Here is a 27,517-nt window from a genome sequence, read left to right as displayed (position 1 = left end):
ATTCCTCCCTGACTGCTGTTTTATAGAGGGCCAAATGGGTAAAAATCTGTAAATAATTACTTGTGAGTCAATATCATTGATTACTGAAACCATTATTCAAATTATTATATGTAATCTTATTAAAATGTGTCAATCTATTAAATTATTAAACCATGAAATGAAATCGAGAAATAATTAAATCAATAAATGATTAAATGTAATGCAAGTAAATCTTTCATTGGTAAACCTCAATGATCATTAATTTAATAACATAATAATTTAAATCAAATGATTAAATGTAGTTTTAGTGAAATAATGAAATAATGTAATAAATTCTAGTTTTTTATGATTCAAATGATTGATTTGATGATTTATTAATGACACATTTAAGTAATTCTTTAAAGATTTATTTAATCTTGTCTCATTTGGCCGTCCATACTTTTTTCCCTCAAGTGCCATGGAGTAAAAAAAAAACTGCATCTGTAGCATCCGTCATAAGTACCGTATTTTTCGGACTATAAGTCGCAGTTTTTTTCATAGTTTGGGCGGGCTCCAGTGCGATTTATATATGTTTCCTTCTTTATTATGCATTTTTGGCAGGTGTGACTTATACTCCGGTGCGACTTATACTCCGAAAAATACGGTATCTTTATTTCTAAAAATCCATTTCTGGTGCAAGCTACACTGCAAAAAGTGAAATTCAAGCAAGATTTAATGCCCAAATTAAAAGATACTTATTTTGTACTTATTTTGTACTCAAATTATATTTTTTCTCAATTGGCACTTTCTATGTTAGACAACTTCTCTTCTCCAGAACTAGACCAGTTGACTTGTCAAAATACCAAATGTTACGTATTCTGTCAACTCAAATGTATTTTCTTGTTCTGTTGGCATGTTATTGTATTTTTATATTCATATTTTTAGATTTCCTATTTTGTAGTATAGCTTTTCTCCTGTCGCCGCTTGAGACACATGCATTTTTTTTCTCTTTTACATTATTTAATGATATAAATGATACATTTCATTAAAGTTTACCCGTTCAATTCTTTATTTTTTGGGATAGCATTTTTGAAACTGTAAAAAGTGCACGTCTCTTACAGTCAATGAAAATATCTTGTTTCAAACTTTCATACAATTGCATTGGTTTTCGAGTATTTCCTGCGGGATCAATAAAGCATCTACCTAAGTATTGTTAACCGCGTTCATCAGTTTAACCACCTCCAGTAAGTGCATCACAATCGATCATCGGGTTGAAATGAAGTCCGTCTGCTACAGTTCACTGCGCTCCAGCTTCTCCAGATGCAGTCGAAGTTTCTCTGGCAGGATCTGAGTCATGAAGACAAAGCGAGACTGTTTCAAGTGCTGACCAGTGACTTGCTTCTTTTCACTTATTCCCAGGAAGTGTTCTTCTCCTCCATAGTTTGGCCAGTGAGCAAGTCCATCCCCATTAGGAGACCTACATAAATGCAACAAGAAGACGTCTTAATGCTTGATTCCCGCTTTGCAAGGTGATCAACCAGGTCTGGTTTGTTACCCTGTGCGAGCAAAGGCACCCCAGTAACTCATCACGGTCTTGCTAAGTTGTTCTTCCTCTTCTGGACATGCATCTAAAACAAAGATTATTAATACAATAAACAATAAACAGACAGCATTTAAGATCTCACCAGTTAATCGGATGTGGGCCGTGGTAAAGCAAAATCCGAAAACGGTGAAAATCTCGTCTCCGTGGTCACTCTTAACAAAGCTTGGCCTGTGAGCTCTCAAAAAGTGAGGGGAATGCTGGTACTCGTACAAGTACACTGGGACACCTGCATCTATGAGGCAGAAAGTGTATGCAGCGTCTTCAAAAAGAACAGCATTTTCTGTTCTCCTATATAAGAATACCTCTGTGAGCATTTGCAGTCTTAATGGCAGGAATGACAAACAGCATATCTCCCAGCATCTCGGTAAAAGCGTCTCTAATTTTTGCACGGTCTTCGCCAACTCCGACATATTCGTCTACCAGCAGATCCGTGACGATGGATTCTTCAGGCTGGAAAAGACCGTTTATAGAAAAACACTCAAAGAGAGCAGTGACACAAAGGAATAGAATATTATGAACCTTCTTACATTGGAGTTGAAGGCAGATAACCCGTTAACAATCTGCTCTCGGTCCATTCCTTCAGTCCAGTTTGGGGGAGCCATGAACTAAAAAAAGGAAGTACCGGTATATGAGGGGTTTTTCTTGAGTGCAAACTTCTGGGCACAAACTGAATGGATGGCACTTACAGCAGGAAGCAACCAGCCGCCTTCGTGATTGTTGACACCAGTCATGAAAGATACGTTCAGAATTTCCTGTTTCTCAAACAGCTCATTCACAGGTTTTTTCAGGAAGACTCCGTCGATATTAATGGAAATTTTCATAGTTTTTTCCTTGGGAAGATAAGAGACAGCAGCCACAAGAAAATGACCACTTCGTCAGCAATTTTAATACAATTTTGAACTTGTTCAACAAGTTACATTGAGGGACATCACAATTGCACGTGCACAATTTACAAAGTCCGAAAAGGAGTCGGAAGAAGCAGAATTTGTTTAATCCTCACCCTTCTCCATGCTTGTTACTTGGAATTAATTTGCGCCATTTCTATTACATTGTTGTGTTTTTCCTTGTTCCTTGCATTGAACAAAGAGAGCACAGTAGCAAGTCAAACTCATTGTGTGTAAAACATGCTTGGCTAATGAAGATTATTCTGATTCTGATGGTGACTCTTAAATAATTCATGTTTTTAGTCCGAAAAGGAGTACGTAGAAGCAGATCTTATTTAACCCGACCTCTACTCTTGTGTCTATTTGTGCAAATTAATTCAGACCATATCTTTTGCATGTAGACTTGCAATAGTTCACGTTTAGTCTGAAAAGGAGTAGGCAGAATATTTTATTCAATTCCACCCTTTCTCCATGCCCATTACTGATGATTCACTGACACAATATTTTGTGTGAGCAAATTGTCGAACAGTTTAAGAACAACATTTCTCAACGAACTATTGCAAGGAATTTAGGGATTTCACCGTCTACAGTCATAGTACCGGTAATATCATCAAAAGGTTTAGAGAATCTGGAGAAATCACTGCACGTAAGCGGAAAGGCCCATGACCTTCGATCCCTCAAGCGGTACTTCATCAAAAAGCGAAATCCGTGTGTAAAGGATATCACCACATGGGCTCAGGAACACTTCAGAAAACCACTGTCAGTAACTACAGTTTGTCGCTACATCTGTAAGTGCAAGTTAAAACTCTACTATGCAAAGCGAAAGCCATTTATCAACAACACCCAGAAACCCTGTCGGCTTCGCTGGGCCCGAGCTCATCTAAGATGGACTGATGCAAAGTGGAAAAGTGTTCTGTGGTCTGACGAGTCCACATTTCAAATTGTTTTTGGAAACTGTGGACGTTGTGTCCTTCGGACCAAATAGGAAAAGAACCGTCCGGATTGTTATAGGCGCAAAGTTGAAAAGCCAGCATCTGTAATGGTATGGGGGTGTATTAGTGCCCGAAGCATGGGTAACTTACACATCTGTGAAGGCACCATTAATGCTGAAAGGTACATACAGGTTTTGGAGCAACTTATGTTGCCATCCAAGCAACGTATTTTTTATGGACGCCCCTGCTTATTTCAGCAAGACAATGCCAAGCCACATTCTGCACGTGTCACAACAGCGTGGCTTCATAGTAAAAGAGTGCGGGTGCTAGACTGGCCTGCCTGTGGTCCACACCTGTCCCCCATTGAAAATGTGTGGCGCATTATGATGCGTAAAATACAACAACGGAGACCCCGGACTGTTGAACAACTTAAGCTGTGCATCAAGCAAGAACGGCAAAGAATTCCACCTGAAAAGCTTCAAAAATTGGTCTCCTCAGTACCTAAACGTTTACTAAGTGTTGTTAAAAGGAAAGGCTATGTAACACAGTGGTAAAAATGCCCCTTTTTTGCAATGTGTTGCGGACATTAAATTGTAAGCTAATTATTTGCAAAAAAATATGTTTCTCAGTTCAAACATTAAATATCTTGTCTTTGCAGTCTATTCAATTGAATATAAATTGAAAAAGATTTGCAAATCATTGTATTCTGTTTTTATTTACGAATTACACAACGTGCCAACTTCACTGGTTTTGGGTTTTGTATTAATGCTACACCTTCTCCTTGTCCATTACTTATAATGAATTTGCACCATATGTTTAACATGTTGACTCTTATACTATTTCATGTTTAGTCTGAAAAGGAGTAGTTAGAAGCAACATTTATTTAATCCTACCCCTTCTCCATATCCCTTACTGATAAACAGTGTTGGGTTAGTTACTGAAAACCAGTAACTAGTTACAGTTACTAGTTACTTTATTTCAAAAGTAACTCAGTTACTAACTCAGTTACTTACACCAAAAAGTAATGCGTTACTGTGAAAAGTAACTATTTAGTTACTTCTTTTTTTCTTTCTTTTTTTAAAGCTCCCATTAATGCCCTTTTTGCCTTCATTTCAGTACTGTTATTGCACTGGAGAATAATACAATCTGTTGATCAACTTGACATGCATTTTTATTTTCCTTTTAACATAATTAATGAAAAACAGTGCAACATAAAAAGGCATTCCTCCTTTCTTTAAACTTGGACCAATGACCATTAATAAAAAACAAGTTTAAGTGCAACATAAGAAGAAACATCATCTTCCTTGAAACATAGGTAGTGAAATAAAGCCTGACATCTGGAGTGATGCTGCTGTCTTCCACACTTGGAGCCATGGATTGTAGAATACTTGTTTTCAGTGGCAGGATCATTGACACAGATGGTGAAGTTTCAGTGCTCAGTAGAGATGGAACACTTTTGAGGGGTTTAAGCACCTAGAGGACCTCATCTGCCACTCTCACATCATCATCAGACAGGGTGACATTTGTCTTCAGGGTGTTGTGGGTCGATGCAGAGTATATAGCTGCCTGCTGTTCCAACATATCATAAGTGGAGTTCCACCTCGTTGGGACATCATGTATGAGCAGGCAGCTTTAGCATTTCTTGCTTTGTCTTAAGCACATGAGCAGCTGTTGTGCTTGGGTGGAAGTAAGAAACCTTCCTGATCCTCCCAAAGAGGCGCTCCATCCTATTGACTGAGATTCCCTTCTGTGATGCCAAATTCACTACATGTGCAAAGCACCTATCTGTGGTCCCAGTCCTGCCTCATTCTCTGTAATTATTAGATTTTTGGCATTATCACGTGTGACTGGGATATCTTTATCTTCCATTCCTCCACTGCTTGTGTCAGCACCTCCGCAAGGTGACTCTCGTAGAGGGGGCGTGTCTTCTCATCTCCCAGTCTGCTGTGATGAAGTGAGCGCTTATAGTTCCGCTGGACGTCCACCCGTCTGTCATGAGCGCAACAGCTGATGCTCGGGATAGTTCATCCACAACTTTTTTCTTCTCCTGCTCATAAAGATCTGGCACAATCTTATTGCTGAAGTGGGTGCGCGACGGGATGTCGTAACGTGGTTCAAGCACGTTCAGCATGTGTTTAAAACCCTCGTTTTGCACAACCGAATCTGCACTTATAAACACACCGATTCAATGGCGGGGGCGTTCAAGCTCCTCCGTTATTGCGCTCGCCATGACCACGCTGTGTGTGGACTGAACGTGCCAACAACTTTTTTGTTTGTTTCATATATCAAACCGCGGATCAAACCTCCCCCCACACACACACATAGACCGCGCCTCTTTTCTTCTCTCCGGCTTGTGACAGAGGAAGATTCAGAAGAGAGACACTTCTGTTTCTAGCCGATACTACATCAAAAGTAACGTAAAATAACGCAGTGACGCATCATGTAGTAACGGTAACTAAATTACTGAATAAAAAAAAAATAACGCGTTAGATTACTAGTTACCGCCGAAACTAACGGCGTTACAGTAACGCGTTACTTTGTAACGCGTTAGTCCCAACACTGCTGATAAATCATTTACATCATACAGTATGTTTAATAAGTTGAGGCTTACACTGTTTTATGTTTAGTCCAAAAAGGAGTCGGAAGAAGAATCGTATTTAATTATATACCTTCTCTATGTCAATTACTAATAATTAAGTATAGTGCAGACGGTTTATTTCTACCCCTATTCCATGTCCGTTACTAATAATTAAATCATATACTGCATCCATGGCAGCCTATTACTGATAATTCATTTATATCACACATACAGTATGTTCAACAAGTTGACGCTTACGCTATTTATGTTCAGTCCTGTCATGTCTGTGTGATCATGTTTTGTTTTAGTCATGTTCGGTTTTGTTTTTGGACTTTTTGTGCACATTTGTTTGTTCGTCACGATAGCAACCATTAGTTTTCACCTGTCACGTCACGCACCTGTTTCACGTTTTGAGTCACGCACCTGTTTTCACTAATCATGTCACTAGTATTTAAGTTCATTGTTTTCAGTTTGTCGTTCTGGCGACATCCGGATTCATATCCCTGTTACACTCTTACCTCTGCGCACTTCATAGTCCATGCCAAGTAAGTTTTTTGTTTATTAATGCCACAGTTAGTGCTTTTTTTTAATTGTTCACAGTTTCTGCCTATGTGCAAGTTTTGTTTTCAATAGCCTAGTTTTGTACCTCCGCCATTGTGCACGCTTTTCGTTTGTTCCTTTTTGTTATAGTAAAATTAAATATGTATTCACCTGCAAGTTATATCTGGTCCAAATCTTTTGCACCTCGGGAGAACAAACCACGCCACAGTCCTAGTCCTGACAAGTCCAAAAAAAGAGTAGGAAGAAGCAGGCTGTTTATTCCTACCCCCTTTACATGCCCATTACTAAGAATGCATTCGCACCATATTTGTCCATGTTGACTCATAATTTAGTCTGAAAAGGAGTAGAATGAAGCAGATCAGATTTATTCCCACCCCTTCTCTATGTCATAACTAATAATTCCCGGTAAATTACATCATATTTTCACATAGACTCCTCCACTATTTTTGTTTGGTCTGAAAAGGAGTAGGAAGAAGCAACGTTTATTTAATCCTACTTTTTCTCCATGCCCATTACTGATTAATTTGCACCATATTAAAAAAAAAAAAAGTATGATACTATTTTTGTTTAGGTCGAAAAGGAGTAGAAAAAAGCAGCGCTTATTCAATTCTAACCCTTCTATATATCCATTGCTAATAATTCATTTACACCATATGTTTAACAATAATGTATGTTGATCTATTTAGTCATTAAAGGGTTTGTAAATGGTGTGTTTAATTTCTCACAAGTTTAAATCCATTCTGCATACCTGTTCTGTAACTTTCAAAATGGTGTCCAGATCCAGGTTTTTCATGCAGTCAGCGATGTGTTGTGTACTCTCAATGTTACATCCTGTTCTATTGGCGATAGCCTGAAGACGCAGAACACGAAGGACTGGGTTAATTAAACATGTCGTCGTGAAACCCCACAACTATTTTTGACTGAAGATGCATCAACCTTGGTTATGGGCAGAGGATCATTCGTCACTATTGCGTCCATTGCAGCAGTGCCACTTTGAGCGATGGCTCGGTGGATCAGGCCGTGGGACAAAGGTGAGAGAAGCTGGGGATCGAACCACAATCAGGGTCTCTGTGAACGTGCGCCACTCTGAACAAAGAAGTTGATCCTCACCAGCATGGAAACGCTCACTCCGCCAGCAGACTCTCCAAATATGGTCACAGAAGATGGGTCTCCTCCAAAGTTGTGAATGTGCTTCTGGACCCAGCAGAGTGCTTGGACCTGATCCAGCAAGCCAAAGTTACCGGACATGTGCTCATCTCCTGTGCTACATGAGACACGCATCACACACCAATCAGTGTTCCACATCAGTCAAACATACTCCTGGCACAGTACGATGCAACCATTAAGTCAAACTCTTATTAGGCTTTACAACGTGATCACGGCTATGTGGACAAATATGCTTCTGAAGTTGCATCAAAATGTCTGCAAGTGTCAGAGGTACGAAAAGAGGATCGTTGTTGGTTTTTACAGCTTCTATGAAAGCCATCACAAGATGAGGTATAAACTTGAACCCAAATCTGTGGCTGGTAATTATAAAGGAAATATGGACAATGGAAAATGACTCACATTACATTTGAGCGTTAAAGAAAAGATGGCTGAAGTGGACAATTTATTTAGATTTGTTTGGTAAAATAACACCCTTTTGAAGATACAGTAACCTATTAAAATTGTACATTTAAGAAAAATTTTTTTTTTCGTTTTGTTTGTTTATTTTTAACAATTGTATTTATTTCTATTAAAAATGTTTTGGTTCAAACACCTGCCGCCTCTCACTCTGCTATGTGCTCCGATGAGCCCACGGGTGTTCCTCTCCTGCAGGAGGCTTGGTCGGCTGCTCTCACTCTACAATCAACACACCTGACGCTGATGAGATCCCTGCCTTCATAAGCCAGCGCGTCCTGCGCTCCAGTGCCAGAACGTAGCTACTTGTACCGGTACAGTAAGCCGTACACGTCTCTAGCTTCCTTGCCTATGTGCTTCCTCGCTCTCTGTGTTTCCCCTCCGTTGTGTTCATTGTGTCTTGTCCTGTGTCGTCATCCAGCAGCCCTTCGTCATTCCCTGGTTTCGAACTGTGTGTCTCGTCTCCCTGGATCCCCTCTGGACTTCCTGCTGCCTTCTCGGATCTCGACCTCACGGACAATGACGCCTCGCTCCAGCCCCTGACCACCTGCCTGTCCCCGGACCTCCGATCCTGCCTTGCCCTTTCTGGACATCCGCACTGATCTCAACATGCACCTTCAACACCACGCGGTAACACTCTACATATAATCGCTTCACATAGTCACACCATATATACAAACCCCGTTTCCATATGAGTTGGGAAATTGTGTTAGATGTAAATATGAACGGAATACAATGATTTGCAAATCCTTTTTAACCCATATTCAATTGAATGCACTACAAAGACAAGATATTTGATATTCAAACTCATAAACTTTATTTTTTATAATTAACTTAGAATTTCATGGCTGCAACACGTGCTAAAGTAGTTGGGAAAGGGCATGTTCACCACTGTGTTACATGGCCTTTCCTTTTAACATCACTCAGTAAACGTTTGGGAACTGAGGAGACACATTTTTTAAGCTTCTCAGGTGGAATTCTTTCCCATTCTTGCTTGATGTACAGCTTAAGTTGTTCAACAGTCCGGGGTCTCCGTTGTGCTATTTTAGGCTTCATAATGCGCCACACATTTTCAATGGGAGACAGGTCTGGACTACAGGCAGGCCAGTCTAGTACCCGCACTCTTTTACTATGAAGGCACGTTGATGTAACACGTAGGTTGGCATTGTCTTGTTGAAATAAGCAGGGGCGTCCATGGTAACGTTGCTTGGATGGCAACATATGTTTCTCCAAAACCTGTATGTACCTTTCAGCATTAATGGCGCCTTCACACACATTAACATTATCAATAGTAGCCTCTCTTCTGGAATAGTTCCAGTAGAGTTTAAACATGCAGTGGTACGACCTCTACTTAAAAAACCAAGCCTCGACCCCTCTCTCCTCTCTAACCTCAGACCTATCTCTAATCTTCCATACATTTCCAAAATATTAGAGAAGGTTGTCTACAGTCAGTTGTTGCCCTTCTTAGAGGATAATGGTATCACTGAGCTGTTCCAGTCCGGTTTTAAAGCCCTCCACAGCACAGAGTCAGCGCTTCTAAAAGTTTTTAACGATATCCTCCTGTCAACTGATTCTGGTAAATATGTTGTCCTGGTGCTTTTAGATCTGTCTGCTGCGTTCGACACCGTCGACCACGCCACCTTAATCACTCGTCTTGAGAACTGTGTGGGCATTAAGGGCGCCGCCCTCAACTGGTTCCGGTCGTACCTAACCGACAGGAGTTTTTGTGTAAAAGTAGACAGTTTTATGTCTTCCACAGCTCCTTTACCACATGGGGTCCCCCAGGGCTCAATCCTTGCCCCAATTTTATTTGCGCTTTACCTTCTCCCCCTTGGTTCTATTTTTAGGAAGTACAGTATTGCATTTCATTTTTACGCCGATGATTGCCAGATTTATTTTCCCATGGCACTAAATAACACGGTTCAACGTCTTATTGACTGCCTGCACGACATCAAAGTTTGGCTTTCAGCTAACTTCCTGAGCCTAAATGAAGATAAAACAGAAGTTATGTTGTTCGGTCCAAGTCGCTCTCCCTCCCCCAACGTTGACCTCGGCACTCTGACCCCGTATCTCAGCGACTGTGTCACAAACCTGGGGGTAAAGTTCGACTCAGATTTTAAATTTGAAAAACAAATCAGCAGCGTCGTTCAAAAAAGCTTTTATCAATTACGCCAAATAGCGAAAGTAAAACCGCTTCTATCAGGACATGATCTTGAGAAATTAATCCACGCCTTTATCTCGACTCGTCTTGACTACTGCAATGCCCTGTATGCATAGGTGGATTAATGAACGGGCCTACCGGGCCCAGGCCCAGGGGGCCAGAGGCCCCAAGGGGCCAGGCCAACTTGGCCCCGCGGCCGCGACGCATGCAAAACTACTTTTGCAAAAATAATAATCTTAGGCCCCAAGGGGCCAGGCCAACTTGGCCCCGCAGCCATGATCCATAGAGGGTCAGAGGCCCCAAGGGGCCAGGTCAACTTGGCCCCGCGGCCGCGACCCACAGAGGGCCAGAGGCCCCAAGGGGCCAGGCCAACATGGCCCCACGGCCATGATCCATAGACGGTCAGAGGCCCCAAGGGGCCAGGTCAACTTGGCCCCGCGGCCACGACCCACAGAGGGTCATAGGCCCCAAAGGGCCAGGCCAACTTGGCCCCGCGGCTGCGACCCACAAAAGGCCAGAGGCCCCAAGGGGCCAGGTCAACTTGGCCCCGCGGCCACGATCCATAGAGGGTAAGAGGCCCCAACGGGCCAGGTCAACTTGGCCCCGCGGCCGCGACCCACAGAGGGCCTGAGGCCCCAAGGGGTCAGGCCAACTTGGCCCCGCGGCCACGATCCATAGAGGGCCAGAGGCCCCGAGGGGTCATGCCAACTTGGCCCCGATCCATAGAGGGTCAGAGGCCCCAAGGGGCCAGGCCAACTTGGCCCCGCGGCCACGATCCACAGAGGGCCAGAGGCTCTCAATCATTATTATCAAAGCTAATTCTCAAATTGGATCACACAACCTCACTCACATATTCTTTATCAATTATTAAAGGTTGTTTCTGAATTTTGATCACAGAACTTAATGCAAATATTCTTGATTGATTGGCAAAGCTCATTCTCAAATTTTGATTACACAACCTTACTCTGACAAATTATCATTATCAAAAAGCTCTATCTCGAATTTGGATCACAGAATCTCACTCAAGTATTCTTAGCTGTGCCCCTCCCCCATCGAGTCTTTCATAAACCGGTCTGTTCTTTTAGAATCTCCTCATTTGGTACTTTGAACTCGTGAGTGACTGCTCAAAATTTGGTTTCCTTTCCCTCAGTTCAGACTCAGAGATAATTTGAAATCATTCCACAAGAAGTTTAACGCGCACACACACACGACACACACACACTTGAGTTGAGCATTACTTGGAAATTCTTATATTTTCCATTTTGCTGTTATTATCAGCATCTTCCCATTTTGTCCATCTACAAGTCTGACATTTGTCACTGCTGTCAGTTAATAACTTTTTGGTCTTTGACCCATTTTGTCATTTTCTCGATTCGATCGTCACTGACCACTCTCTCCTGTCTGGCAGACATCGTTGCTGCCATCATAGCCAGCAAGCTGCCTGCAGATAGCAACATTTTGGTGTCCTTTGTGAAAATATTTAGAAAGTAGACAAAAGTACACAAAGTTGTACAACTATTATCTTTATGATCTTTTTTGTTTGTTTGTTTGTTTCTCTGTTACTGTGTGTGGCCAATTAAGCGACTTTTGGCCATACCTGGCTGGTGACATTTAGCGACTTTCTGGTTGTTGTTAAAATTAATAATAGCAACAGTTCTCTTCATCTTAATGCAATTTATTGTGTCTGTCTCTCCACATTTTGCCATTAGGTACTTTGAGCTCTTGTTGGTCAGTCACTCTAAGGTACATTGTTGCTGCCATCGTAGCTAGCAAGCTGCCTGCAGATAGCGACATTTTGGTGTCCTTTGAGAAATATTAAGAAAGAAGACAAAAGTACAAGACATTGTACGATTACTATCTTTTTTAAAATTATTTGTTTCACTGTCAGTGTGATTGAGCGACTTTACCGCTAGATTTCGCGTCTTTTGGCCATACCTGGTTAGCGACTGAAAACATCATTTAGCGACTTTTTGGTTGTGAAGATAAGTGGTAAAAGCAGATCTGCCTGTTGGTCTTCCCACATTTTGCCATTTGGTACTTTGCACTCTTGTTGGTCACTCCAAGGCATTTGTCCCTGCCTTCAGCTAGTCACTTGGCTCTTTTGGAATTTATTTCACTGTAATTGGCTCTCTCTTTCTCCTCAGTACAAATCAGTCTGTTCCCTTGCCATTCATCACTGACCACTCCGCTCTCCTGTCTGTCAGACATTGTTGCTGCATGCAGATAGCTTGGGGTCCTTAGTGAAAATATCAGAAGAGAAAAGTACACAATTATCTTAATCATCTTTTTTTATTCACTGTCAGTCCTTCAGTGAGTCCCAGTGTGTTGGCGATTAAGCAACGTTGGCAGTCGATTTAGAGACTTTTGGCCATACATGACTGGCGACTCAAAACGACATCTAGTGACTTTCGCTGTCTGAGTTTAGCATTGATTGGAAATCTGTTATCAGTTCTTATAGAAATCAGCTGATTTCTGCTTTTGACTGTTAATGCTAGATTGCTAGTTTTGAAAATTGCATCACACACACACACACACACACACACACACACGCACACACACACACACACACACACACACACACACACACACACACACACATAGTTGGTTAAGCTGTTGTGATAGGCAAAGAGCCAATGTGCACAGAAAGAAGGGAAATATGGATCATAAACGTCTAAGTGGAGGAGCTAGAAAAAAAATTCAGCAAGAAAAGAAAAAAAAGGAATCAGTTTTACTTGAGAGTGTTCCAAATATCTCCAGCTTCTTCAGTACAAAGACATCTGCTGAAAGCAATTCTATAAATGCTACTGCAATTTCAGCTAAGGTTAGCAATGCACCTGAGCTAGCATGTAGCTCCCAAGATCCTGAGACCACTACAAGTGTACGCACTGAACCAAATGCTTCGGATGCTAATGATTCAACCAACTCAGCAGTTGCCAGTTGCTCGGATGAATGTGAGGTCACTGCACCTCTGGACAGCATAGAAAATGAGTTGAATCTTTCTTCAACACCATCTACAGTGACAACTCTACCTAGTGATCCCGCTAAATGGGCTGATACCCTCACTGAGTCAATGAAGGAAGTTCTTATTCAAAGAGGTGCAAAATCATTTCACAACCGTCACAGCCATTATCCAGCTTCTGTGAGGAACAGTGGGCTAGGAGGCAAAACCCGATGCCTAAACAATGAACATTTTACTTCACACCTGCCCAATGGACAACGAGTACAAAGAGAGTAGATGATGTACTCTCCCTCTACTGGTAATGTTTACTGCTTTGCATGCAAACTGTTTTCCCCAAAAACGCATTCTTTTGTGACAGGCTATTGTGATTGGAAACACTCAGAAAGATTTGGTGAACATGAGCGAAGTGCTGAGCACATCAAATCAAATCAACTTTATTTATAGAGCACATTTAAAATTTACCACAGGGGTAGCCAAAGTGCTGTACAATGAGCAGGTTAAAAGATAAAACGAGTACCGAGCAAACACAACACAACACAAACAGAACACGATAAAAAATAAATAATTAAAATAGAATTAATAAAAACATAAAAACATAAAAACAGGATCACAGCAGGTGTATTATGGGGCGCCATTGCAGGATGGATATCACTCAGTGTTAAAAGCCATGGAATAAAAGTATGTTTTTAAGAGAGATTTAAAAACAGGAAGAGAGGAGGCTTGTCTAACACTCAGGGGTAGGTCGTTCCAGAGCTTGGGAGCAGCAACGGCGAAAGCTCTGTCACCTCTAAGCTTCAGCCTTGTGTCGGGGACCGTCAACAGCAGCTGATCGGCTGATCTTAAGGATCGGGTGGGGCAGTAAGGCTGAAGGAGGTCGGAGAGATAGGTTGGCGCGAGGTTGTTTAGACATTTAAAAACAAATAAAAGGAGTTTAAAATGTATTCGGTAACGCACAGGGAGCCAGTGAAGGGACGCTAAAATAGGGGTGATGTGCTCACGTCTGCGGGTCTGTGTTAGCAGACGAGCAGCAGAGTTCTGCACGAGCTGCAGGCGGGCGAGGGAGGCCTGGCTAATGCCTACATACAGGGCATTACAATAATCAAGACGAGTCGAGATAAAAGCGTGGATTAATTTCTCAAGATCATGTCTTGATAGAAGCGGTTTCACTTTCGCTATTTGGCGTAATTGATAAAAGCTTTTTTGAATGACGCTGCTGATTTGTTTTTCGAATTAACATTAATGCACATAACCTGCATGCAAGCAGTCTTGAACCGCGCCACAGGTACCACAGTTGATGCAGACCTGTTCAAACAGTTTCAGGCAGAGAGCAGCTATTGGAGGCAGGTGTTACAAAGAGTTGTTGCAGTCATTAAATTCCTTGCAGAAAGGGGCCTTGCATTTAGGGGTAAAAATTAATCGTTAGGGTCTCCTCTCAATGGGAACTACCTTGGTATTCTGGAGGTCCTGGCTGAATTTGATCCCTTTCTAAAGGATCACATCAGAAAGTTTGGGCAGATGGGTCGAGGTAATACCTCATATCTGTCCTCCACCATTTGTGAGGAATTCATTGAATTGATGGGTGCAAAAACCAAACAGGCTATAGCAGATGAACTGCAAGCAAGCAAATACTACTCTATCATTGTGGATTCAACCCCAGATTTATCTCATGTGGACCAATTGACATTCATATTCCGTTTTGTTAGCAAAGAGGGCAGTGTTGTTGAACGCTTTGTGGGTTTTGAGCCCATTACTAGCCATACAGGTGAAAGTTTGGCTAACTGTGTCATGTCTGTGTTGGAAAATCTAGGGTTAGAGCTGTCAAATTGCAGGGGGCAGGCTTATGATAATGCCAGCAACATGTCAGGGAGGTATAATGGGTTGCAGGCTCACTTAAAGAAAAGCAACCCATTAATACACTATATTCCATGTGCAGCTCACTCTTTGAATTTGGTGGGAGTCAACAGCATTGACAGATGTGGAAATGAAGTCTCTAAGTATTTTGACTTGATTCAGTCTATTTACAACTTCACAACTGCATCCACACACCGATGGGACAGGGTATTTGGCAATTCCAACATAGATCTCACACTTAAAGCTTTATCCAACACGCGTTGGAGTTGCCGTGCAGAATCTACCAAAGCACTGTGGCAGAACTACAGTAAAATAAGAGCAGCACTACAGGGTATTTCCACTGATGAGACAGAGAAACGAGACACACAAACTGAAGCTGACAGTCTAGTGCGGAAGCTGGATTCACTTGAGATGGCCTTCATGGCAGGCTTTTGGGACACTGTTCTGTCCAGATTTCAGGCCACAAGTCTGCAACTTCAAAAAGCAGACATGGACCTTGGTACAGCAGTTAGATTGCTGGAATCTCTGCGCACCTTTGTTCTCTCCCAAAGAGATCTATTTGATCATTTTGAGCAGAAAGCCTTAAACATGTTGGGTGGCACCCCATCTTACAGGGCTGAACGGACGAAGAAGCGTAAAAAGTTTGCTGATGAATCAGCATCCCCAGATGTTGTGCTTGAGGGAAGGCAACTGTTTCAAATAGAGACATTTATTGCCTCTACTGATCAACTGAGTTCAAGCCTTAATCACCGTCTGGAGGCCTACAAACATCTGAACAATTTGTTCAGTGTCCTTTTCTCTTTGGATACAGAGTCCAATGCTTCAGTCCTTCACACGGCCAAGATTCTCACTGAATCATACTCATCTGACCTCAATGAAAGTCTTGGACAGGAGCTTATACAGTTAAAATCTTTTATACAGCTCAACAACACTGATGAGGAGAGGACCCCTTCAGGACTGCTCAAAACAATAATACATTTTGGACTACAGCCTACGTTTCCTAATACATACATTGCGCTACAGATTTTTCTCACTCTACCGGTCAGTAACTGTGAGGGAGAACGCTCATTCTCTCTTTTGTCAAGAGTCAAAAATGAGCTGCGCACAAGAATGACTCAGAAAATATTAAATGCGTTATCTCTAATGGCAATTGAGAGTGAGCTGACAAGAGAGTTGGACTTCAATGATGTGGTGGATGATTTTGCGAAATTGAAAGCACGAAAGAAACCCCTTGCTTAAAGGTGCACTGTGTAAGATTTTTAGGTTGTTATTTCCAGAATTCACCCATTCACTAATGTTAGGCTACCTGTTTTCATGAATACTTACCACCACCATAAAATTCTAAGTATCCATTATGACTGGGAGAATTGCACTTTCGCCATTTCTGGGAACTGTCTGTCACCTGGATTCTGAAGATAGGATTGACTTTAGGCAGAAGCTTGGTGCTTTCTCTGGCAAACTGAACCTCAAGCTTCATTCTCTGCAGCTTTGCATTCTTGTTCAGACTTTCATCGACAAGGAACTTTTCAACTTCCCCACTATCGTGAAGGGGCCACCAAAAGATTTCAGTGTGTCCAGCATGTCTAGTCTCTTCTTCTCCTGTCTTTGAGCCATCTCTTGTTTCTCGTCAGCCCAACTCTCGAATTTTGCCTTCATGAGTTTACTCCAGTTGAGTTCAACCTCTCTTTTTGCTTGTGCTGCTGCCTTGAAACCTCTGAAGCTCCTGGCTCTTCTGTAAAATTATTGACCTATTGACTGCGTTCAGTGTGCCCAACTTCTTCAGTCTGTAGTCCACCTTGCCACATTGTCTCTCCATCCCAATGTTGTGCACAGGGGTGCCATCAATGTTACTAGCCTGTTCACTGACAGGGTCCATTGGGAAGGTCTCCTCATCCATCCCATAGTCCATCCTCTGCCTGGCCAGGACAGTCTTCAGATGGGGCAGCATGAGATCTGTCAGCTGCTTCACTTCATCCAAGTATTCGGCAGCCACGTCTGACACTGAGTTCAGGACATGTCCAGTGCCTGTCCAGCCACTATAGCATTCTTGCTGTCTACATCCAGATCCACCATGAAACTCTGTAGCACTTGCTCCATCTTCATATCGGCCTCCGCCAACCGCATCACTTTATTCATGGCACTGCTGAAGCCCAGTGTAGTGTGGGTGCCACAAAAGATCTGCCCTGCTGGTTTTTCCAAGTTGTTCATCTCTGCCAACAGCTTTGAAAAGCCTTTGTTGTGCTCTGTGCTGTCAGTCATATGTGCATCTACAAGTTTATAAACATCCTCCACATTGACTCCTCTGACCGACGCCAGTATTTCGAACCCCATATCCACTTGCATTTCTATGTCCTCAGTGGTCTCTCGGTGAATGGGTAAGACAGGCAGAGGAAATGGGCTATCTTGACCTGCATGCAGCCCTTGTACCATGAACTGGCCTACACCTTTCTTTGTGGTGCTCTCCGATGAATGTGTTATCATTTTACCTTTCTCCTTCTCCTCCTCAAGCTTTCCCACAAAATAGATACAGACTTTGAGCCTCAATTTGCTGCACAGCTGCCGTTATGCCAAAGTGTTTTCCTAAGATATTATTTTATTTTTAATGATAGAAGGGAGGAAAAGGGGGCAAAAATCATGTCCAATTTAGTTTTTTGGGTGGGGTGGGGGGTTTATTTCATGATAGGTACCAACTTCCAATACATAATATCTCTCAAATGACCCAATGCACCGTCACTGAAGTGGGCGTAATCATTTTCCAAAATTTTTATTTTTAGGCCATTTATCCCCTCCCCCTACCTGTGTCTGTGTGAAACCTGTGCTTGTCTGTGTGGTATACCTAATAGTGTGTGTGCAGTATGTACACTCTTCTGTACAGTACAGTGTGCATGTCTGTTCACAGTATACAGTATTTCTTGCATAGTGCGTGCGTGTGTGTGCGCGTGCACGCGCGGGGTTGAGGGGCCAAGACCATGTCAGGCCCAGGGGGCCAAAATTTCTTAATCCGCCCCTGCCTGTATGTAGGCATTAGCCAGGTCTCCCTCGCCCGCCTGCAGCTCGTGCAGAACTCTGCTGCTCGTCTGCTAACACAGACCCGCAGACGTGAGCACATCACCCCTATTTTAGCGTCCCTTCACTGGCTCCCTGTGCGTTATCGAATACATTTTAAACTCCTTTTATTTGTTTTTAAATGTCTAAACAACCTCGCGCCAACCTATCTCTCAGACCTCCTTCAGCCTTACTGCCCCACCCGATCCTTAAGATCAGCCGATCAGCTGCTGTTGACGGTCCCCGACACAAGGCTGAAGCTTAGAGGTGACAGAGCTTTCGCCGTTGCTGCTCCCAAGCTCTGGAACGACCTACCCCTGAGTGTTAGACAAGCCTGCTCTCTTCCTGTTTTTAAATCTCTCTTAAAAACATACTTTTATTCCATGGCTTTTAACACTGAGTGATATCCATCCTGCAATGGCGCCCCATAATACACCTGCTGTGAACCTGTTTTTATGTTTTTATGTTTTTATTTAGTCTATTTTATTTATTTATTTTTTATCGTGTTCTGTTTGTGTTGTGTTGTGTTTGCTCGGTACTCGTTTTATCTTTTAACCTGTCCATTGTACAGCACTTTGGCTACCCCTGTGGTAAATTTTAAATGTGCTTTATAAATAAAGTTGATTTGATTTGATTTGATTTGATGTGTAAGTTACCCATGTCTTGAGCACTAATACACCCCCATACCATCACAGATGCTGGCTTTTCAACTCTGCGCCTAGCCTATAACAATCCGGGTGGTTCTTTTCCTCTTTGGTCCAGAGGACACGACATCCACAGTTTCCAAAAACAATTTGAAATGTGGACTCGTCAGACCACAGAACACTTTTCCACTTTGTATCAGTCCATCTTAGATGAGCTCAGGCCCAGCGAAGTCGACGGCGTTTCTTGGTGTTGTTGATAAACGGTTTTCGCCTTGCATAGGAGAGTTTTAACTTGCACTTACAGATGTAGCGACCAACTGTAGTTACTGACAGTGGGTTTCTGAAGTGTTCCTGAGCCCATGTGGTGATATCCTTTACACACTGATGTCGCTTGTTGATGCAGTACAGCCTGAGGGATCGAAGGTCACGGGCTTAGCTGCTTACGTGCAGTGATTTCTCCAGATTCTCTGAACCCTTTGATGATATTACGGACCGTAGATGGTGAAATCCCTAAATTCCTTGCAATAGCTGGTTGAGAAAGGTTTTTCTTAAACTGTTCAACAATTTGCTCACGCATTTGTTGACAAAGTGGTGACCCTCGCCCCATCCTTGTTTGTGAATGACTGAGCATTTCATGGAATCTACTTTTATACCCAATCATGGCACCCACCTGTTCCCAATTTGCCTGTTCACCTGTGGGATGTTCCAAATAAGTGTTTGATGAGCATTCCTCAACTATATCAGTATTTATTGCCACCTTTCCCAACTTCTTTGTCACGTGTTGCTGGCATCAAATTCTAAAGTTAATGATTATTTGCAAAAAAAAAAAAAAATGTTTATGAGTTTGAACATCAAATATGTTGTCTTTGTAGCATATTCAACTGAATATGGGTTGAAAATGATTTGCAAATCATTGTATTCCATTTATATTTACATCTAACACAATTTCCCAACTCATATGGAAACGGGGTTTGTATTATGGTACGGCAAAAAAAAGCATGTTTCCCGAGCTCACACGTGCACCACCCTTGCACCCTTTACAGTGGTGTCATACAGTGCGGAAAAACATACGCTAAATATTGTATTTGTACGATAATTTCACCCTGTGTACATTGTACGATGAATTCCCATAATGTACAATCATTTGCCCCATTCAATACTTGGCTATTAGCAAACAGGATACATTGTGTACGTCAAAAAATATGATACCATGAACAGAATCAGTGGCAAAATACAGGAGGATAAATAACTGTTGCACACTTCTCCTTGTCTCCTGTATTTTCATTGAACTTCACTTTCCTTTTTCTTTAAGAAAGTTGTCACTCCGATGTTCTGTGGATGGTTTTACAGTAATATTTACCTGGAAAAGCCCAAAATTCCCAAGCGATACTGGATCAGAACCACCACCACATCCTGATAAGCAGCCAAAGCAGATCCATCATACGATGAAGCTGATCCAAGAGCAAACCCGCCACCATGGATCCACACCATCACCTGGTCAAACAAAGACAAAACATACTCATATTTTGCTTTTTCAAGATGTTTAAATGAAATGCTATTTATGAATACTAAAAAGACTTGGGTCTGGTTTACCCTCCTGAGAATCCTCTGCATTTGTTTTTGGTCTGTTTCTTTTTTCAGCGTTCACTCAAGGCACAAAACTATCAAACTTAATAACAATTTAGACCAGTGGTTCTTAACCTGGGTTCGATGGAACCCTAGGGGTTCGGTGAGTCAGCCTCAGGGGTTCGGCGGAGGTCAAAACACCCCCGACTCATCGTGTAAATACAAACTTCTCCCTATCGGCTTATTACGGATACAGCAACATCTGACTGGTTTGCAGGTGTGTAATATGTTGTGAGTTTATGAACTGTGTTGGTTTTGTTCTTTGAACAAGGTGATGTTCATGCACGGTTAATTTTATGCACCAGTAAAAAAACATGGTAACACTTTAGTATGGGGAACATATTCACCATTAATTAGTTGCTTATTAACATGCAAATTAGTAACATATTGGCTCTTAACTAGTCATTATTAAGTCCTTATTAATGCCTTATTTGGCATGGCCTTATTATAACCCTAACCCTCTAACCCTGACCCTAACCCTAACCAAATAACTCTAAATTAAGTATTTGTTACTTAGAATATGTTCCTCATACTAAAGTGTTACCAAAAACATATAACTTTGTCTTGAATTTGAAAAAAAAAAAAACAGTTTATTTTTCACTAAAGAAGGGTTCGGTACCTCCAACAAGGTTAAGAACCACTGATTTAGACGCCAAACTAAAACGGAGAGAAAATTGGATTAAAGAAAATACAAGGATTATTATTGCAGAGAAGAGTAAATGTATGTTATGTTATGAATGTATGTTAGAAATATATTTTAAAAGAATGAGCTGCACTGAATTTGTACAGTGGGAGGTTCTGTCATTGAACAGGTTACTGAAGTAAAGCCACTCGGTGTCAATGTGGACAATACAACCGTCCCTGGTTTATCGCAGTTAATTGGTTCAGGACATGTGATAAATGAATTTCCTCAAATTTAAATTAAATATTTTCAAAGCAAGAGCATAAAAAGCCTGTGTATGGCCTTCTATATACATTTTTCAACATTATGAGAGCCCTCGAGACATGAAATAACACTTTGGTCACTAGTGTGCCGTGAGATACAGTCTGGTGTGCCGTGGGAGATGATCTAATTTCACCTATTTGGGTTAAAAATATTTTTTGCAAACCAGTAATCCGCAAATAATGTGTTGTTGTTAAGTATCTGTGCTGTCTGGAGATCGGCAGACTTACCATGTTATACTCTTCCATATCAGTAGGTGGCAGCAGGTAACTAATTGCATCGTAGATGTCGGAAACGGCGGGAGGCAGCGTGCAGGTAAAAATGGTGTCTAATGCTTAAACTAAAAATAAACAAAAGGTGAGTGCCCATAAGAAAATTAAGGCATTGAAGCTTAGGGAAGGCTATGCAGAACAAAACTAAAACTGAACTGGCTGCAAAGTAAACAAAAACAGAATGCTGAACGACAGCAAAGACTTACAGCGTGTGGAGCGTCCACAAAGTACATACGAACATGACATGACAATCATCAATGTCCCCACAAAGAAAGATAGCAACAACTTAAATATTCTTGATTGCTAAAACAAAGCAGATGCAGAGAATAGCGTTCAAGGAAGACATGAAACTGCTACAGGAAAACACCAATAAAACGGGAAAAGCCACCAAAATAGGAGCGCAAGACAATAACTAAAACACTACACACAGGAAAACACCAAAAACCTTAAAATAAGTCACAGTGTGTGATGTGACAGGTCGTGACAGTACACCTACTTTGAGACAAGAGCTATAGTGATGCATGTTTGGTTATGGTTTAAAGTCATATCCAACACTTGCGACAACAACATTTTACTGTCAACATCGGCTGCTGAGTTTCATTTTTTAATGATTGTGTGCCTTGGAATTTTTTCAATGAAAAAAATGTGCCTTGGCTCAAAAAAGGTTGAAAAACACTGGTATATATGATAGTATATATCTGTATCATGAATCAATTTAGGGACCCCGACTTAAACAAGTTGAAAAACTTATTCGGGTGTTACCATTTAGTGGTCAATTGTACGGAATATGTACTTCACTGTGCAACCTACTAATAAAAGTCTCAATCAATCAATCAAACCGGGGAGTTATCCGTTATGCATGAAAGTGTATAATCCCTTTTGCCTTAACGTTGTGCATGTGTAAAAGCCTTTTTGAAATTTTAGAGCCCAGGAAGAACAGCGGTTGCTACGGCAGTAGCCACTGGGGATCTTAATAAACAAACTCCAGTGTCCACCACTACATCAACTACAGCAACAGTCCAAAACTAGTACCAAGGGGTTCTTACTGGGAGTTTAGCATCATGAGCTCTGCTCTCAGGAGTATAGATGTTGAGGTAAAGGCAGTCTTCTGAAACGTCAGGAATTTCTGCAATCAAGCCGCCGAGCAGTTCAGACACATCTTGAAGAAACTGTCTATTTTGCATGCATCTGAAAAGGAATATTTTTACTTTTAATCTACAAATGCATAAAAACACATAACATGGCAGAAAACACATTGACTTGATTTTGGTTAAGAGTATACTTTAGTAACGCTTACATTGGAGGCTGCTTGGTGGCGTCTCTCACACCTTCCCACCTGTCCACATCCTGGGGTGCAGACAGTCTCAGAGCAGGGCCAAGGGGGGGCTTGGCAAAGGGGACACTCAAGTAGGCATAGACCCCCGTCTCCTTCCCCTTCACACTCACATAGTCACCTTTCAGGCTCCCGAGCGCTGTGTGGACTATGGGTGCTGTCAAGATAAAAGTGCTGAGTCAGAATCCTTGCGTCGTATACAATCAGTGGGTTAGGACAATTCTATGCACCATTGCCAAAAGATTGGATTGTGGCAGTTCCTCCAGGATTTCGCAGGATTTTTTTTCGTGATTGTTGTGTCCTAAACTTTCCTCTTTTTCAGAAAGTTGTAGCAAAAGTTGCAATGTTTGTACGATTAGGCTTATTTTTTTCAGTAACACTGAATCAATTTGTGATTTGAGGAATTTCTTATCAATATTTTGAGAAGCACAAGATTTCAACAACAAATGAAAAATACTGAGTTGATTTTTTACTCATTTTACACCACAGACTTAATAGTAGACACTACATGGCAGGAGAAGCACACATTTACAGTATTTTCCGGACTATAAGGCGCACTTAAAATCCTTGTTTTTCCTCAAAACTCGACAGTGCGCCTTATAACCCGGTGCGCCTAATGTAAGGAATATTTTGGTTGAGCTCACCCACCTCAAAGCTATTTTATTTGGTACATGGTGTAATGATAAGTGTGACCAGTAGATGGCAGTCAAAAATAAGAAATTAGAGTAGCCTGCACTATGATGGGTCTCAAGTAAACAACACCAATATTTTAAATGTTCCATTGAAAATATAGAACATTACACACGGCGCTCAAAAATCTATCAAAATGTTTTAGTACGACTTTGGTAAGCTATGAAGCCGCGCCGCTTGAAGGATTGTCGGCGCATTAAACATACGAGTATTATTATGGTGTGTGTATAAGGTAAGACATTATATGGCGTTTTGTTTTGCAATATTATGCAAAAGCAACTTTTCTTACCTTCTGGTACCTGCTGATCTGTATTTGGGATCTGCGTAAATCCTGAAAAATTGCGCACCTCTGCGCCGACACCATAGCCATAAGCTTCTTCTTTTCTTTATCTTCTTGTTATGGGACATTCATCCTCCGCTGTTGCCATTTCTAATATAAAGTAGCGTAAATTTCTTACTTATATCTGTCAGTAAACTCGCCATGAAATCGCTAAAACATACCGGTATAGTGAGTTTACATTATTCACCCAAGGAACTTTAGTTAATAAATTGATTAACGAGGACAAGTTTAAAAATGTATTCGGGTGTTACCATGTAGTGGTCAATTGTACGGAATATGTACTGTACTGTGTAAACTGTACTGTTTCATATAATGTATTATCTCCCTTTGCAATCTACTAATAAAAGTTTAAATCAAATTTAAACAATCAAAGTTATTAGGGTTCCGGTGTGCGGGGAAGTTGCAGGCTTTAGACAAAATAGCAAAACTGCGCTAAATTCTCAAAGATTGGTTGGATTTGCGTAAATCTTGTCTTTTTTTTTAATCACGCACACAAATCGGCACAAACACACTACGATATAAGTTATGAGGCATTATACGTTTTTATAGGCCAAAATTGGAACGTTCGGGTCACGGCAATGGTTTGGACAGCCCTGCAGTACATGGTTGATCGTACACCTACTGCACAGGTCAGGTAAGGTTGCTTTACACTGTTGATTTCAAAACATATTGTGTAATATAACATTAATCTGCTACAGAGACGTTAGGGAGTGTTTCGTCAGATGAATGGGTAAAAAGTCAATGAACAATCAAAGTTTATTGACAATATATCGCCCTTAATCACAAGTGCCTTGTAGGGCTGGAGTTATGGCCAATCCCTTATCAGGGAGCTGTGTCACACAGGCCCTACAGCAAACCCAATAGTCATGGTTCATTTGTTGCCGACAGGCTTAACCAGTTCCATTAAAGGCCTACTGAAATGCGATTTTCTTATTTAAACGGGGATAGCAGGTCCATTCTATGTGTCATACTTGATCATTTCGCGATATTGCCATATTTTTGCTGAAAGGATTTAGTAGAGAACATCAACGATAAAGTTCGCAACTTTTGGTCGCTTATAAAAAAGCCTTGCCTGTACCGGAAGTAGCAGACGATATGCGCGTGACGTCACAGGTTGTGGAGCTCCTCACATCCGCACATTGTTTACAATCATGGCCACCAGCAGCGAGAGCGATTAGAACCGAGAAAGCGACGATTTCCCCATTAATTTGAGAGAGGATGAAAGATTCGTGGATGAGGAAAGTGAGAGTGAAGGACTAGAGGGCAGTGGGAGCGATTCAGATAGGGAAGATGCTGTGAGAGGCGGGTGGGACCTGATATTCAGCTGGGAATGACTAAAACAGTAAATAAACACAAGACATATATATACTCTATTAGCCACAACACAACCAGGCTTATATTTAATATGCCACAAATTAATCCCGCATAACAAACTCCTCCTCCCTCCCGTCCATATAACCCGCCAATACAACTCAAACACCTGCACAACACACTCAATCCCACAGCCCAAAGTACCGTTCACCTCCCCAAAGTTCATACAGCACATATATTTCCCCAAAGTCCCCAAAGTTCCGTACGTGACATGCACATAGCGGCACGCACGTACGGGCAAGCGATCAAATGTTTGGAAGCCGCAGCTGCATGCGTACTCACGGTACCGCGTCTGCATATCCAACTCAAAGTCCTCCTGGTAAGAGTCTCTGTTGTCCCAGTTCTCCACAGGCCAATGGTAAAGCTTGACTGTCATCTTTCGGGAATGTAAACAATGAAACACCGGCTGTGTTTGTGTTGCTGCAGCCGCCCGCAATACACCGCTTCCCACCTACAGCTTTCTTCTTTGCTGTCTCCATTGTTCATTGAACAAATTGCAAAAGATTCACCAACACAGATGTCCAGAATACTTTGGAATTTTGCGACGAAAACAGACGACTTAATAGCTGACCACCATGCTGTCCCAAAATGTCCTCTACAATCAAGTGACGTCACGTGCCGGCGTCATCATACCGAGATGTTTTCAGCAGGATATTTCGCGCAAAATTTAAAATTGCACTTTAGTAAGTATTGGCATGTGTTGCAATGTTTAGATTTCATCATTGATATATAAACTATCAGACTGCGTGGTCAGTAGTAGTGGGTTTCAGTAGGCCTTTAAGATTAGGATAGGATTGCGTTGTTGCAGTGCAGGTTTTTACATACAGTAACAGAAGTAAAGCATAATGACAAACAAAAAATAGTAATAAATACTACATAAATAAACAATCAAAAACATGGTGCGCAGCATAGCACTGCTAGTCTGCACCATACTGAAGCAGAAAGAGTCGATGATACGAAATGTATGAAAAAGCTGCTGATGGTGTGTTTGACAGAGAAACAACTCGGAAGAATTACTGCAGAAGTTCACTCTCCAAGGTAATTGCTGTACACTATTATTACGTTACTTCATAAAACTACTGTAGTTGTTAGTAGTACATTTGATTGTACTGTTTTTATACAATAATTCTTATCTAAAAGTGTGTTTATAATTTTTACATGTTAACATTGTGTTGTTTTGGGGGGCCAAGCACTGATTAAATTGATGCCAATTCCATTTCAATGGTTGTTGATTTCAGATACAAGTGTTTTGAGCTAAGAGCTCAGTCAAGGAACAAATTAAGCTTGTAAACTGAGGTACTACTGTACATCAATCAGTGATGGAAAGAAGACAAGAACCAATCAATCAATCAATCAATGATTATTTATATAGCCCTAAATCACAAGTGTCTCAAAGGGCTGCACTAGCCACAACGACATCCTTGGTACAAAGCCCACATAAGGGCAAGGAAAAACTCACCCCAGTGGGACGTCGATGTGAATGACTATGAGAAAACCTTGGAGAGGACTATGAAAAATCTTGGAGAGGACCGCATATGTGGGTAACCCCACCCCCCTCTAGGGGGGTTAAAGAAATGTGTTTAAAAAAAAAACACTAACAAGCAAATAGTAAAAAAAAGTACTGCACAATCTAGTGATAGGAAAACAAATTTAATGTTAAAAAATAAAAAAATAGGTGTAAAAATTAAATGAATGTATAGGAAAATAATACAGTTTGATTAAAGACAAAGTAAAAAGAGACTTAATGAAAATCATATCAATTAAGTATTCCAATGTTAGATGATATGAAAAGTAAACAAGTTGCACAGGTGGCAGCTGGCCAACACCCACATGGCCTTTGGACACACACATTTCAGCAACAGTGGAGGACTAAGATTTAGGATTAAAAACACACTTGGAAGTTTGAAACACAAATGAGTTGTAAACGCATTAAAGCAACAACCACTTCTGCAAAGTCAAACAAATACTGCTACTCACCGTCACTTTTTGCAGCAACACATGCAAACAAGAGGGTCAAAAGAAAGCAAAAGGTTTCCTTCATGGTGGTCCTCCTTGTAGCTGGTGTAGGTGTGACTGGCCACACAAAGTTCTGCAAGGCTGCACTCGTCAATTCTTCTGTTGGTATTGCTGCTGCACTTTAGGAGTA

At 41.4% G+C, this 27,517-nt stretch overlaps 1 protein-coding gene across 1 annotated transcript; it reads right to left on the bottom strand.

Annotated features, from left to right (window-relative positions):
• Window positions 1–998: 998 nt before the first annotated feature.
• LOC133612491 (fatty acyl-CoA hydrolase precursor, medium chain-like) lies at window positions 999–27,517 on the bottom strand. Its single transcript, XM_061969942.2, has 13 exons — window positions 27,349–27,517; window positions 22,935–23,127; window positions 22,684–22,825; window positions 20,157–20,290; window positions 7,627–7,780; window positions 7,453–7,557; window positions 7,265–7,366; window positions 2,248–2,391; window positions 2,089–2,166; window positions 1,864–2,011; window positions 1,644–1,793; window positions 1,514–1,586; window positions 999–1,435 (listed from the first exon to the last, which is right to left on the bottom strand). Exons 1-13 carry the CDS (start codon window positions 27,410–27,412, stop codon window positions 1,249–1,251), a joined length of 1,674 nt encoding a protein of 557 aa, XP_061825926.1. The 5' UTR covers window positions 27,413–27,517; the 3' UTR covers window positions 999–1,248.

The sequence above is a fragment of the Nerophis lumbriciformis genome, linkage group LG10 (genome assembly GCF_033978685.3).
Source record: "Nerophis lumbriciformis linkage group LG10, RoL_Nlum_v2.1, whole genome shotgun sequence".
Lineage (NCBI taxonomy): Eukaryota > Metazoa > Chordata > Actinopteri > Syngnathiformes > Syngnathidae > Nerophis > Nerophis lumbriciformis.
Note: the sequence above shows the minus strand (reverse complement) of the source record. Positions and strands in the feature narration are given on the sequence as shown.

What these genes read in the sequence shown, in the direction of transcription:
- LOC133612491 (XM_061969942.2), bottom strand. Translation starts at nt 27,412, where the DNA reads ATGAAGGAAACCTTTTGCTTTCTTTTGACCCTCTTGTTTGCATGTGTT. An exon ending in TGTTGCTGCAAAAAGTGACG is followed by an intron (nt 23,128 to 27,348) that starts GTGAGTAGCAGT and finishes TTATCTTGACAG; the next exon opens with CACCCATAGTCCACACAGCG. An exon ending in TATCTGCCTTCAACTCCAAT is followed by an intron (nt 2,012 to 2,088) that starts GTAAGAAGGTTC and finishes GGTCTTTTCCAG; the next exon opens with CCTGAAGAATCCATCGTCAC.